At 40.8% G+C, this 14,761-nt stretch overlaps 1 protein-coding gene across 3 annotated transcripts in view; it reads right to left on the reverse strand.

The window, feature by feature from the left end:
* The window catches only part of ASAP1 (ArfGAP with SH3 domain, ankyrin repeat and PH domain 1), a 107,198-nt gene that overhangs the window by 73,096 nt on the left and 19,341 nt on the right, over nucleotides 1-14,761 (reverse strand). For all 3 annotated transcript variants that reach the window (XM_081323303.1, XM_081323302.1, XM_081323301.1), the window contains exons 3-4: nucleotides 8,364-8,436; nucleotides 1,283-1,428 (exon numbers count right to left, since the gene is read on the reverse strand). In XM_081323303.1, the coding sequence (XP_081179429.1) occupies nucleotides 1,283-1,428; nucleotides 8,364-8,436 (219 nt within the window). The remainder of the gene's footprint in view (nucleotides 1-1,282; nucleotides 1,429-8,363; nucleotides 8,437-14,761) is intronic.

Below are 14,761 nucleotides of genomic sequence, written 5' to 3' on the forward strand. Positions count from 1 at the left end.
GATTTCCACTGTATGCTTCCATACTGAATCTTAGTCACCTCTTAAAATTACTTCCCATTTTGTGGCAGCCACAGGTCGCCAGCACATCCAACACACTAACTTTCCAAACTAGAATTACAAGGGAGAATTAAAGAAGAGAACGTGAAAGAAGGGAAGAGAAAGAGAAGGAGGGCAAATTATGATCACATGTTGGATGAGATATTACATTCATTCTATTGTTTGTATGGTGCAGTGGTTAGAATATAGCAGACGTGTCAAACTCGTGACGTCATGCAATGTATCGGAGCCTTTTTTTGCCTTTGCCGGCAATGGAGTGGACGCGGCTTCCAGATGATGTGTCCGGCCCATGGGCCGGCAGTTTGATACCCCTGGAATACAGTATTGCAAGATGAGTCTGCCCACAGCCTGGAGTTCGATCCTGACCTACTCAAGGTTGACTCAACCTTCCATCCTTCCGAGGTGGGTAAAATGAGGACCCAGATCGTTAGGGATAATATTCTGACTCTGTAAACCGCTTAGACAGGGTTGTAAAGCATTGTGAAGTGGTATATAAGTCTAAGTGTTATTGTTATTCCTATTGTATCCCTCAAAATAAGCTTAATTGAACGGCATGTATTTGTACCTTGAAGTAATAATTCCTATACATTTAGACAATAAATACAATATTTTATAGCTTTACAGTTTTGTGTTCTGAGGAATGGAAAAGTTATTATTTTAATACTGAACAGATTTATTAAATGTACTGAACAGGAGGAGATTGAAGGAGAGAAAAAATACACATTCACTTAAAATTATTTCAACAGCATTTCAACCGTTTCTCCAGAAATATCCAGTACAAAAAGCAGACAAGAAAATTAGTTTTAAAATCCAGATTTAGGGCAAATGCTATTACAAATGATTGTGTAGACTGAATAGCTTCAGTCATTCACACAGCTGGACCAAGTGCTTAAAAACATTGCGTTAGTACTCAATAAATGTAACATGGGAAGTCGGGGGGGGGGGGAGGGGGGGAGGGGGGAGAGGAAGGGGGGGAGGGGGGATTTTTTAAGGGAAAAATTGTATGTTAAAACTTTTTAATAAAAAAAAAAACATTTTTTCCATAGCTGCATAGAGCTGGATTTACACTACAATGCTCCCTCCAGAAATGTAAAGGGTTCAGTTGTTTATTACAATCAATACTTATGTAACAATATAACCTACATTTTATATAACTTATATAACAGTCCTTATATAATAATAATTGTAAATATATTGAAGGACAAAAGGATTAGAAGCATCTTACCAGATTTTTAAGCAGTGTTGACAATTCCTTAGTCAGCATGGAAAATTTTACAAAAGCAGTGCCCAGGTCTGGGTTATCTCTACTTAAGAAATTACTTCCAAATTTATCTAGCACTTGTGCATAGCTTTCTTCATTTTGGACGTGTTCTAAAAGAGAAAAATGTTTAGTTAATTCCACTTTGCGAGAAGACAAAATAACAGCAGAAAGAAGTAAAATAAATATTTTTTTTCTAGAAGAACAATGCTAAAATTGGTCATTTCTTCATTTCAAAGATATTTATTTTATTATTTTTTATTTATTGAACTTATATACCGCCCTTCTCCCATGGGACTCAGGGCGGTTCACAAGGTAATTAAAATAACGCTACAAATACAAAAAGTTAATAACAATTAAAATAATTAAATTATCCTTGAGTAAAATATAAAACGCCTATAGCTCCAATTAAAACCCAATTACAATAAGTTAAAATTAAAATTCTCAGTCCTGGCCGGAAAGCTCAAAGAGCCAGGTCTTCAGGTCCCGGCGGAACAAATGAAGATCAGGGGCAGTCCTGAGCTCTACGGGTAACTGGTTCCAAAGGGCAGGCGCACCCACAGAGAAGGCCCTCCCCCTGGGTGTTACCTGCCGGCAGTCTTTTGCCGGCAGCACCCTGAGTAGGCCCTCCCTGTGGGAGCGCACAGGACGAAGGGAACTTGATGCCGGCAGCAGGTGTTCCCTTAGATATCCCGGACCCACACCATTTAGGGCTTTATAGGTCATCACCAGCACCTTGAATCTCACCCGGAGGGCAACCGGAAGCCAATGCAGCTCGCGGAGCAGAGGTGTTACATGGGAGTATCGGGAAGCCCCCATCACAACTCGCGCGGCTGCATTCTGCACCAGCTGAAGCCTCCGAGTGGTCCAGGAAATTAAAGCTATGTTATTTCATTTAGTTATTTTCAGTTGGACGGCATCAGCAAGTATTAACAAGAGACTCTAACTATTAACAAGAGCCCTCTCTCAACAGAGGGGGAGGGATGTGACATCATCAATCTCCAGTCTACAACCACAGTCCTTTCAGCAATTCCAAGAAGGCTCCACACCCATTTGCACCACTCAGGTGACCTTGAAGACACAGATAAGTCTCCAGGGACTTCAAAAACTCTCTAAAACAGGGGTGTCAAACTCAATTTCATTGAGGGCCGCAAGAGCATTGCAGTTGCCCTTAGGGGGCCGGGTGGGTGTGGCCTGGGTGGGTGTGGCCTACTGGGTGGGCGTGGCTAGAGTGCGTATGGCCTACTGGGTGGGCATGGCCAGCTCTACATTGTTCACATCAAGGGTGCCTATGGGGGCCCGGGCAGGAGTGGGACAGATCTGAGGGTCTCTGGCAGGAGGAGGGTCTCTGGGCCAGGGCCAAGGCAGTGGGGGCCATTCCCTCACTGTTTCCAGGATGGCTTCGCGGGCCGCATGAAACCACTTAGCGGGCCGGATCTGGCCCCCGGGCCTTGTGTTTGACATGTCTGCTCTAAAAGAATGCAAATGACCAGCTGACTGCAAGGAACATAAATCCTTCCATTCATCCAGTCAGAGCTGAAGAAGTTTCTTGAATGGGAAGTGAAGTTTCCTCAACGTCTTCCAACAAAGATGCCTTCATCGAATCCTAAAGATTTGCTATTTGGATCATGTTAATAACGAAGAAATGCTCCAAAAGAGTTTCTCCTGCAAATTACATAACCTAGTCGCACGCAGCTGGCTTCAACTTGCAAGTTATATACTCCATATGGAGATGGCAATGAAATGGATTCTTCCCCAATGTGAAATGACCAAGAGGATGCCCTTGAAATACATGGCAAAGAACGTTTGTAGAGGTCTTAAAGACCTTAAACATCACATGAGCAGATACCGAAGTATTAACCCTAAACCAAAGATACATGGTTTGGGAGGCCCTAATGCTAATAATGCTAATTGCAGGACCAATATTGGACTTTTAGGGAGAAATAATCCTAACAATGTTTTGCTCTCTTACAAAGAGTTGAAGTTGAGACTATAAAAAAAGAATTTGAAGAATGACCTGGAAATAAAAATTCAGCAGCAACATCACATCATCATTCCAGGAACGTCTTGTGGTAGTACATAAAGGTAGTCCTCAACTTCTAACGGTTCATTTAGTGACCACTGGAAGTTACAACGCCACTGGAAAAAAGGGACTTATGACTGCTTTTCACACTTACGGCCGTTGCAAAAATCCCCATCGTCATGTCATGAAAATTTGAACTGATTCATATTTATGATGGTTGCAGTGTCCTGGGGTCATGTGATCCCCCTTTTATGACCTTCTGACAAGCAAAGTCAATGGGGAAACCAGATTCACTTAACAACCGTGTTACTAAGTTAACAACTGCAGTGATTCACTTAACAACAGTGGTAAGAAAAGTCAGAAAATAGGGCAAAACTCACTTAACAAATGTCTGGCTTAGCAACAGAAATTTTGGGCTCCGTGGTGGTCATAAGTCAAGGACTACCTGTGCCTGAATATGCATACACTAAAGACCGCTCCCTGGTTCAATTGTCAGGACATGCTTTAATAGCATATCAATTAAAGAATCACCATGCTTTAATAGCATGTTAATTAAAGAGAGAAAGAAAAACAGCAATGTCCAACAAAAGAATTAGTGATGAAACTTGGAAAAACAAGCAAAAAGAAAAGAATGTTTCCTAGAACAAAGCAGAAGTTTTCCTCACTGAATCAGAAACAAATTATTCACTTAAGAGTTTTGATCTCCTTGACTGTGGTTGAGTAACAAAGGACATGGCATAAATAAAGGCTATGAATCACAGCAAACAAACTAAAGGTTAATTAAAACTCTTCTGTTCTGTGACTGTCCAACAAAAGCTGCACTCGACAAGATGCTTAATATAGTTAATATAAGTATGGAATATATTAATAATGCTAAATAAGTGCATCACGGCGATAAGATGCTGGGGGGGGGGGAAAGGGACCCAAACAAGAAATATTTTATTGCCCCAACTGTAGAAATTCCTATGGCAATATATTTTGTCATAGAAAGATATAATATCCAATCTGCTTAAAAAAGGACCAAGAAAGGCTGCACAGAATATAAATTCTTACATTTCAGAAACTGCAGAAAGAATTCAAAGACAAAATTTAATCAATCTCACAATTCGATATTAAGCCTGAATTACAAATTAATTGTCTGTCTGTTTATTTAACCAACATACATGCTGCCCATTTGCCAGAAAATAACTGTGAAAGGCAAGTATACAAGTAGTCCTTGACTTACGACTGGCTGCTTAGTTACAGTTAGAAATTACAACAGACCTTCCAAAAGTCACTTACAATGTAATAACAAAGTTACAATTGCTACACCTACCCCTGTGGTCACACTTTGGGGCAACTGGTCCACTTGTATGACCATTTGCAGTCTCCTGAAGTCACAAGACTGTGATTTTGGATGTTTTTCATGGGTTTCTAGCATTTTAATTTCCATTTCCAGTAAAAAAAAAACCATTGGGTAAAATGCTGCAACCACCTCCAAAAATGCTGAACAATCAAATTCTGTCACGTGATACCTCAATTTTGGACTACAATGACTAACAACTGCAGTCATGGTTGTTAAGTCAAGGATTACCTGTATTGTGGGAAAAAAGATGTTCTTCTTCTTATACATTTTTGGAGTGGGCTAACAAGATGCATAACCAAAATCCGGTAACAACTATCTGCCTTAGGTAAGCTGCTGTTTCATCTTGCCATGAAGTGGTTTTAGGAACAGGCATTACAAAATTTTGCCTTAAACAAATAAGACCAGTTGCACTAAACAAATTAAACAAATGAGAGCTAACTTTGTCTAGTGGTTAAGGCATCAAGCTAAAAAGTGGGAGACTATGAGTTATAGTCCCACCTTAGCTATGAAAGCCAGCTGGATGACTTTGGGCCAATCACCAGAAGAGAATAAGTTCTAGTCTCGCCTTAGGCATGAAAGCCAGCTGGGTGACTTTGAGCCAATCACCAGGAGACTGTGAGTTCTAGTCCCGCCTTAGACGTGAAAGTCATATGGGTGACTTTGGGCCAATCACCAGAAGAGGGTAACTCCCCAGTCCCGCTTTAGGCATGAAAGCTATCTGGATGACTTTGGGCCAATCACGGTGAGATGTTGAGTTCTAGTCCCAAGTTAGCCATGAAAGTCAGCTGGGTTGCCTTGAGCCAGCCTACCTCACAGGATTGTGGCTGTGGATAAAATACGAGACGGAAGATGTGTTCAATATATTCACTACATCGAATTATTTGTAAAAAAAATTAAGACGGGATACAAATAAATAAATAGAAGGGGAACTGGCAGTTTTATTATCTTTATATGTTTCTTTGATGCTTTCCTCTTACAAATTTACATGCTTACTCTTTGGAAACTCAACAAAGTCCTAAATCTCTCTTGGTGCCTGCCGCTTCTTCTACCTCATCTGGCTTTAATTTGGGCTTTTGGCTTTTTAAAGCTGCCATGATGCAAAGCAATATAACAGCTTTCAACAACATATTTATTTCTAGGAATATAACTTACTTTTTCATTAAAGGTTCTGAACAGAAACATAACACAAGGGAATGGCAGAAGCCTAGGAGAGGTTGGAATGGGGATAGGATAGGATAGGATAGGATAGGATAGGATAGGATAGGGTAGGGTAGGGTAGGGTAGGGTAGGGTAGGATAGGATAGGATAGGGTAGGGTAGGGTAGGGTAGGGTAGGACAGAACAGAACAGAATAGGAGAGGAGAGGAGAGGAGAGGAGAGGAAAGGAGAGGAGGATAGGATAGGATAGGATAGGATAGGATAGGATAGGATAGGATAGGATAGGATAGGATAGGATAGGATAGAACAGAACAGGAGAGGAGAGGAGAGGAGAGGAAAGGAAAGGAAAGGAGAGGAGGAGAGGGATAGGATAGGATAGGATAGGATAGGATAGGATAGGATAGGATAGGATAGGATAGGATAGGATAGGATAGGATAGGATAGGATAGGATAGGATAGGGTAGGGTAGGGTAGGGTAGGGTAGGGTAGGGTAGGACAGAACAGAACAGAACAGAATAGGAGAGGAGAGGAGAGGAGAGGAGAGGAGAGGAGAGGATTAGGATAGGATAGGATAGGATAGGACAGGACAGAACAGAATAGGAGAGGAGAGGAGAGGAAAGGAGAGGAGGAGAGGGATAGGATAGGATAGGATAGGATAGGATAGGATAGGATAGAACAGAACAGCTTTGCAAGAGCAAAGGGACCAACTTCATTATTATTGTTGTTGTTGTTGTTGTTCTTGCTGTTACTACTACTACTATTACTGTTACCTCCAAGGACCTTCCAACTCTGTTATTCTGTTATTTAGTATTCTGTATTCCAGTATTTAAAATGTCAACTCTCAAATTTTTCTTTTTCGTACATGAAAAAATGCAAGCGCATTTTTTTTAACGTAGGGAAGAGAGATTAAAAATTAATGATGAATGTAAACGCTGCATAATTGCCACTTTAGCTGCTAAAAGCAGATGTTATTCTGCTCTAGCAAAGCTGTTAATATTCACCACTAAGATTCATTAGTGCATGCATATAAAATCATCCAGCTACTACCTGCATGACGATTGATATAGCAGTTGAAGAATGCTACAGTGTCCCTGGTTGTCTGAAATATTTTTTATTTCTTTGGGTGTTTTATGACCTTTGAGTGTTGTTGTGAGCCACCCAGAGTTGTGTTGTGTAAGAAGAGCATCCGTATAAATATTTTTAAATAAATATCGGCTGGCAAGTGGAAATGGAAGGAGGCCTCCCTACTCTCTGAGTTAAGTTCATCCTCCAATGATTTCTGGTGATCGCCACTTGCGTCAAATATTGGTTCTTCTAGTTTTAATAAGTATGTTAAATATATATCCGAAATTGTGTTTAGAAGTAAAAAAAAAACTGAAAGAAAACCATAACTATTTGTAAGATTTAGGAGTATATCTATCAGTGGTGGCGAACCTATGACATACGTGCCAGTGACGGCACCGAGAGCCCTCTCTGTGCGCATGCACACCGTTGCCCCAGCCCCACCTCCCCCCCGCAGCCCCCTCACCAGCAGCCCCCCTGGAGAGCCACCCCTGGGTGCGGCCCACGCAGAGCAGCAGGACATGGCAGCTGGGCAGCAGGGACAAGACTCTGACCTCGCACCCCATCACGCGCAGATGCTGCTGCAGGGCGCAGGAAGAGGGTGTGGCCGCTATGGCACTGCAGGGCCGCCTGGGAAAACTGCTGCGGCAGGCCGTGGAGGCAATAGGAGGCCCTGTGGGCGGGCGGGCAGCAGAGCGGGTGGGTACACACACACACACACACACACACACACAATGTATATACACACTTAAAAGGTTTTATGGCTCAGTGGGTTAGGACGCTGAGCTTGTCAATCAGATGGTCGGCAGTTTGGCGGGTCAAATCCCGAGTGCCGCGTAACAGAGTGAGTGCCTGTTACTCGTCCCAGCTTCTGCCAACCTAGCAGTTCGAAAGCATGTAAAAATGCAAGTAGAAAAATAGGGACCACTCCGGTGGGAAGGTAACAGCGTTCCATGCACCTTTGGCGTCTAGTCATGCCGGCCACATGACCACAGAGACGTCCTCGGACAAGCGCTGGCTCTTCGGCTTTGAAACGGAGATGAGCACCGGTCCCTAGAGTTGGAAACGACTAGCACGCATGTGCGGGGGAACCTTTACCTTTACCTATATACACACACACACACATATATATACACAACATACACACACACACACACACACACACACAGACAAAATATGTATATATACACTTAAAAGGTAGGTCATGAACATTTCAATAATTTCTAGGAATATAAACAAAAGGATGTAAATCGAAAAAAAATGCATTTAAAAAAATGTTTAAAGTTACTTTCTTTAGTCCGGTTCATCTCTTGTCAAAATATTGTAATAATAACCCATATTTTCCCACTCCATTATATTTTGAAATTCTTCCTAATCCTCATCGTTCAAAACAACTTATTTCAAGTGTATTTATTATTTATTAACATATAGTAAATAATTATATAGAGAAATAAAGCTTACCTTGCCCAGAATTATATATTGCTTTTACAGATTTTTTCACTTTTTGTAGTGCAGTTCTGTCCTGATCTAAGGCCTAGAAGGAAAAAGGAAATGGAGTGAAAATAAGTCAAATCAGGGAAAAAAGAACTTCTGCTTCAATTTGTGTATTTCATTGCAAAACAAGCAGTGCAGAATAGTTTTGCCAGCTGTAAAGTATTGTTTAAGCGCCATTATCGGTCTCTGAGAGACATTCATGAACCATTTCCTTCAATCCAACTACAAATGTTAGCCTGTAGAAAAAGCTAAGAGTGAAGCTCAAAGTGACAACAGTGATTAATGATGGGACATAGGATCACTCCTCAAAGTTCTGGCTGTGGCAGTAACCCCTGTGGTCACATGAACCAAATTTGGGCACTTGGCTCGCACTTATGACTGTTTACAGTATCCCGTGCTCGCACTTATGACTGTTTGCAGCATCCCGTGCTGATGTGATCGCCATTTGTAACCTTCCTGCGAGCTTCCAACAAGCAAAAACAATGGGGAAGCCAGCAGGAAAGATTTCAAGTCACTCCAGTGAATTCTCACACATACCCCGCGGGAGGTCTTTCTTCACTTGCACCATACCCTGTTTTCCCTCTTTGATCACAGTCCCTGTCCCCTCCTTCCCCCTTCATTGACAGGTAACATGCTCTCCTTCTTCCCTTCGTTCTCACTCCCCCCTTCGCTCGCACGCACTGCACCCTCCTTCCCCTCTTTGCTTGTGAACCCTGCACACTCCTTCTCAGAATAACAAGAGTTGGATGGGATCTTGGAGGTCTTCTAGTGCCAGAATGGGACAACTCACCACAGCTAACTCACTGCAGCCAATTCGCTGTGGGAAAACTGAGCCGCAGGCCAATTCAAAAATTTCATTTCATTATTTAAAATATTTTTAAAAAAAATTATTCTAACTTTTGACGTTCCCATTTCATTTTGTCTCTCCTTTTCAATCCTTTCTTAAGATTCTACTTTACCATTTCTTTGACATGAAGTAACTTTTGTCCCGTGGCAAGTTGTCCTGCGGCGAGTTGGCTGTGATGAACTGTCCCGTGGTGAGTTGGTCACGATTTGACTGTAGCGAGTTGTCCTAGACCCTCTAATGCAGGGGTCCACAATCCCTGGCCATGGTCTACTATCAGGCCATGACCTATTCACAACCGGGCCATGTGAGCAGTGGGCTGGCACATATACACATATGTGTGGAGCTCATCTTGAGCAAGTTGAGCTGTGTGTGCAAGTTGAGCTGCACGTGTGCATGCACTGGCCTGACGCTTGGATGGCCTGGTTCCCCTCTCCCCCTTGCCATGCTGCAAAGGTTGGGGACCACTGTTCTAGTGCAACCCACTACTCAAGCAGGAAACTGTATACACGTATTCTGGAGAGACAGAAATTTCCTGAGGATGGGCTCCAGCACAAGTCAAAAAGTTCAGAAGACTAAATCTCTAGTTCCAGTGACTGACCCAGATTGGATCCTGCAGCATTATCCTGGGACACATACATTTGCCTTCATTCGTGAAACCCTGTACCAGGGGTAGGCAACCTTGGTTCTTTTATGAGTCATGGACTTCAACTCCCAGAATTCCTGAGCCAGCATGGCTCAGCTTGGAAACCTCTCCCTTTCCTCTCAGCATGGCTGGCTCAGGAATTTTGGGAGTTGAAATCCACAAGTCATAAAAGAGCCAAGGTTGCCTACCCCTGCCCTATACCATTTCAGACAACTGGTTATCCAATCTTTTCTGAAAAACCTCCCTTCTGATGATGTTACCTAGTTTGGGTAATGAAGCGTCTACAAGAAAACAACCCAGCTTAGACAGCAGCAAGGACCCCCTCATTTCAACCCTGAGCTACAAATAGTCTTCTTTAGTCACTTGCATACACATGGCTATATTATGTATTTCTATCCATGAATAGATGGGTATATATTTCTATCCAGGCAAATAGATGGGGAAGAAATGGAGGTAGTGACAGATTTTATTTTCCTGGGCTCCAAGATCACCACAGACGGGGACTGTAGCCAAGAAATTAAAAGACGCTTGCTCCTCGGGAGGAAAGCCATGGCAAATCTAGACAGCACACTAAAAAGCAGAGACATCACCCTGCCAACAAAAGTGCGTATAGTCAAGGCTATGGTCTTCCCAGTTGCAATGTATGGCTGTGAAAGTTGGACCATAAGAAAGGCTGAGCGCCAAAGAATTGAGGCCTTTGAACTATGGTGCTGGAGAAGACTCCTGCGAGTCCCTTGGACTGCAAGGCGATCAAACCTTGGGGGAGGGCCTTCTCTGTGGGAGCACCAGCCCTGTGGAACCAGATCCCCCATGAGCTTCAGATGGCCCAAGATCTCCGGTCCTTTCGCCGCGGCCTCAAAACACTCCTTTTCCACCTGGCTGACCTGGACTGACAGGGATTTTAATTATGTTTTTAATTTTTTAACTCTAACTTTTAATTTATTTTAATTTTAATTTTAATTTATTGTACAGAGGCCTTTAATTTTAATTTTTATCTTAACTTCTGTATTTATTATATGTTACTGTTGTTAGCCGCCCTGAGTCCTTCGGGAGATAGGGCGGCATATAAGTCCCAATAATAAATAATAAATAAATAAACCAGTCAGTCCTAGAGGAGATCAACCCTGACTGCTCTTTAGAAGGCCAGATCCTGAAGTTGAAACTCAAATACTTTGCCACCTAATGAGAAGGAAGGACTCACTGGAGAAGAGCCTCATGCTGGGAAAGATTGAGGGCAAGAGAAGAAGGGGACGACAGAGAATGAGGTGGCTGGATGGAGTCACTGAAGCAGTAGGCGTGAGCTTAAATGGACTCCAGAAGATGGTAGAGGACAGGAAGGCCTGGAGGAACGTTGTCCATAGGGACGCGATGGGTCGGACACGACTTCGCAACTAACAACAACAACAATCCACAAATAAATGTTGTTTTTGTTATTTCTGTTTGTTTTGTTTTGTTTCCTTTTTAAAATTTCCAGATAGTATATTTTTCAGTTTGTTTTTGTATTCAGTTAATAAAAGCCAAAGTAACAATATTAAAAGACACTCTGTATAAAAGCCCATCGTGCTGAACACTTAGACAATTAAGATGGAGATTTCATTTTTTTTCAAGTGCACTAAATTATTAATATCATGTTAATTAGGTGAACAATTATATGAAAAAGAAAGCCTTCTAAATGGAAGGTATTCCTTTGAAATGTATTTCATAACTGCTTAAAAGAGAGAATATACAGTTTTGTAAAAGAACACATTGAATTAATTATCAATATGCTAAAGAATAAGCTTCACTTCTCTGAAAGATTATTCAGCTTAATTAGTTTTACAACTGAAATACAGCATCTGGTATTCTGCAATATACACTGATAAGAAAGATAAGTCTTTCACTGCGAGGACCTCAAATAATCCAGCTTTGATCAGCAATTTGCAAATGTTACCACATCTTGTTATCCAAGATAAAGAATACTTTCAGCATATTCTCCCATAAGTAAAATTAGAGACTCTTGATTAATTAATTGACAGGTTAAAATATTTGAGCTACACTTACAATTATTGAGCTATACTCAGTCACTATAAAATAAGTTAACCAAGTTCAATAATTTGTTTTAACAACTATTTTTCAGTGATATATTGACCCAGGAAATCTAGAACAAAATAGACATAATGAATGCTACAAAACGTATTTTGCAAAGTCATCTTTCCACAGTCCAGTTACTTTATTTATTTATTTTTAATTAAGAATGCTAAGGAAGAACTTTTCAAGTCAAGTTTACAAATTAGATTAACATTAGGTTTCAGTAAAAATAGTGAAGGAGGCAAGATTTTGAAATCCTGTGATTTCAATATTGAATCACAACATAGTTTCCAGATGACTGTACAGGTTGACTTACAACACAATTGAGACCAATATTTATGTTGCTAAGTGAGACAGTTAAGTGAATTTTGCCCCATTTGATGACCTTTCTTGCTACAGTTGTTAAGTGAATAACTGCAGCTGATAAGCTAGTAACATGGTTGTTAAATGAATCTGGCTTCCCCATTGACTTTACTTATTAGAAGGTCACAAAAGATGATCACATGACCCCACAACAGTGCAACCGTCATAAATATGAGTCAGTTGCCAAGCGTCTGACTTTTGATCACATGACCATGGGGCTACTGCAATGGTCATAAGTGTGAAAAAGCATCATGTCACTTTTTTCAATGCTGTTGTAACTTTGAATAGTCGCTAAATGAATTGTTGTAAGTCGAGGATTACCTGTCGTTCAAAATATATGGAAGTAATCAAGATAGCCAAAGCTAGTTGAACGAAGAATAAATTCAATTTTAATTTGAAATTAATAATTTCTAATATTTTGTTAGTTGAGTTTTTGTTAGTATTTGATAGCAGCATTAACATCTCAAGGTTTTAAAGTTAAAATAAAATCTTAGAAGTCCATATTATTGTCTCTCTCCCAACTCCCAAATATCCTACATGTCATCATGTTGTCTCTTGGTGCTTTACCTTGACCGGACACTCTGCAACAGGGGTCTTCAAACTTGGCCCTTTTATGACTTGTACAACACCCTTTAACTGATTTTTTCTACATTTCAAAGTATCCTTTACCATTGACTTTCATTGACTTGCTGTTCAAAACTAATTGGTAATTTTCTCTCTAGAACAACTCTCTCTACTCTAACCTTTGTTGAATTCTTTCTCACTGATTACAGAAACAAATATAAATTAGAGTTACAAGTTCAAGAGAGTGATGGGAACAACAAATAGAAATCATTTCTTCTTTCTAACTTGTGGCTAAGATTATTCATTTCGGTCAGACAAATTCAAAATAGATTATTATGTAGTTCTGAACTAGTAGTGTAGTTAATGTGTAATTAATTCTTTTCTATGGGTATCAACACAAAATTTTCTTGCATCCCTGTAAATCACTCTGCATTTCTTGCTGCCAAAATTGTGTAATCTTCCAAAAATAATCCGAGTAACATGTCACTGCTTCCAAAGAACAAGTTACAAGTATTAAAAATAAGCACAAAATCAAAAATCATGTTGCAAAATTATATACAGCACAGACGCAAAAGTAAACCCTCCTTCAGAGTTATTATGATTGGCTTTAGGATTTTTCAAAGTATGGAACTGCAACCTAAACAAAACCATGTGGTTCAATCTAAGGCAGGGGTCCCCAACCCCCGGTCCATGGACCGGTACTGGGCCACAGCATGCTAGCAACCAGTCCGCACAGATAAGCAAGGCCCCATGCGTGGGATGCAGGCAGCACACAAAACCATGCACTCTCCAATCTGTGGAAAAACCTTTCTCCACGGAACCGCTCCCTGGTGCCCAAAAGGTTGGGGACCTCTGATCTAAGGAACACTTTGCATGGACATGTATGGAGTTTTCTGCTTATCCAAGCTTCTTCAATGTGAACAATGTGATCCTTCAGATTTCACCAATGTTCTGTTCAACATTGCTGGCTGGGGAATTCTGGGTGTTTAAGTCCACTCATCTTAAAATGGCTGAGGTTGAGAAATACTGCTCTAGGCAGAACAGGGGCTGTAGGAGAACTGAGAGCATGAGAGTTCAAGTAGAAATATGTTTTATTACTTTCTGAATTCAACAGTTCCTGCTCAGATGTATTTACTTCATAAAAGATTAATTTGCATTCCTAAAAATGGAAGCATAAGCATAAACATTCACAATAAGATAAGACCTCTCTTTTCTTCATGCAGTGAGAATTATCTACTGTATCAGAATTGCCCAGAAAGAATTTTAGACCAGGCATGCCAAACTCGCGAACACGTGACATCGTGCAATGTATCGCGACTTTTCCCCCATTGCTGGCAATGGGGTGGGCGCAGTTTCGGCATGATGCATCCAGCCTGCGGGCCGACAGTTTGATATCCCTAATTTAGACAAACAGGAATATAATCCTTGACTGAACTCTATGAGGGAATTTTCTACATATATATATGGAATAGAATAGAATAGAATAGAATAGAATAGAATAGAATAGAATAGAATAGAATAGAATAGAATAGAATAGAATAGTACTTTGGAGGTCATCTAGTCCAACTCCCTACTCAGGCAGGAAACCCTATACTATTTCAGACAAATGGTTAGCCAATTTCTTCTTAAAAACTTCCAGTGTTGGAGCATCTAACTGTCAGGAAATTTCTTCTTAGTTCTAAGTTCTCTCCTTGATTAGTTTCTGGATTTCTTAAGCTACACATTGGCCACCAAAGAAAGACTATACAAGTAGTCCTCAACTTACAACCACAATTGAGCCCCAAATTTCTGTTGCTAAGTGAGACATTTGTTAAGTGAGTTTTGCCCCATTTTACGATCATTCTTGCCACAATTATTAAGTGAATCCCTGCAGTTAAGTTA

Source organism: Vipera berus (genome assembly GCF_964194415.1).
Source record: "Vipera berus genome assembly, chromosome: 3".
Classification (NCBI taxonomy): domain Eukaryota; kingdom Metazoa; phylum Chordata; class Lepidosauria; order Squamata; family Viperidae; genus Vipera; species Vipera berus.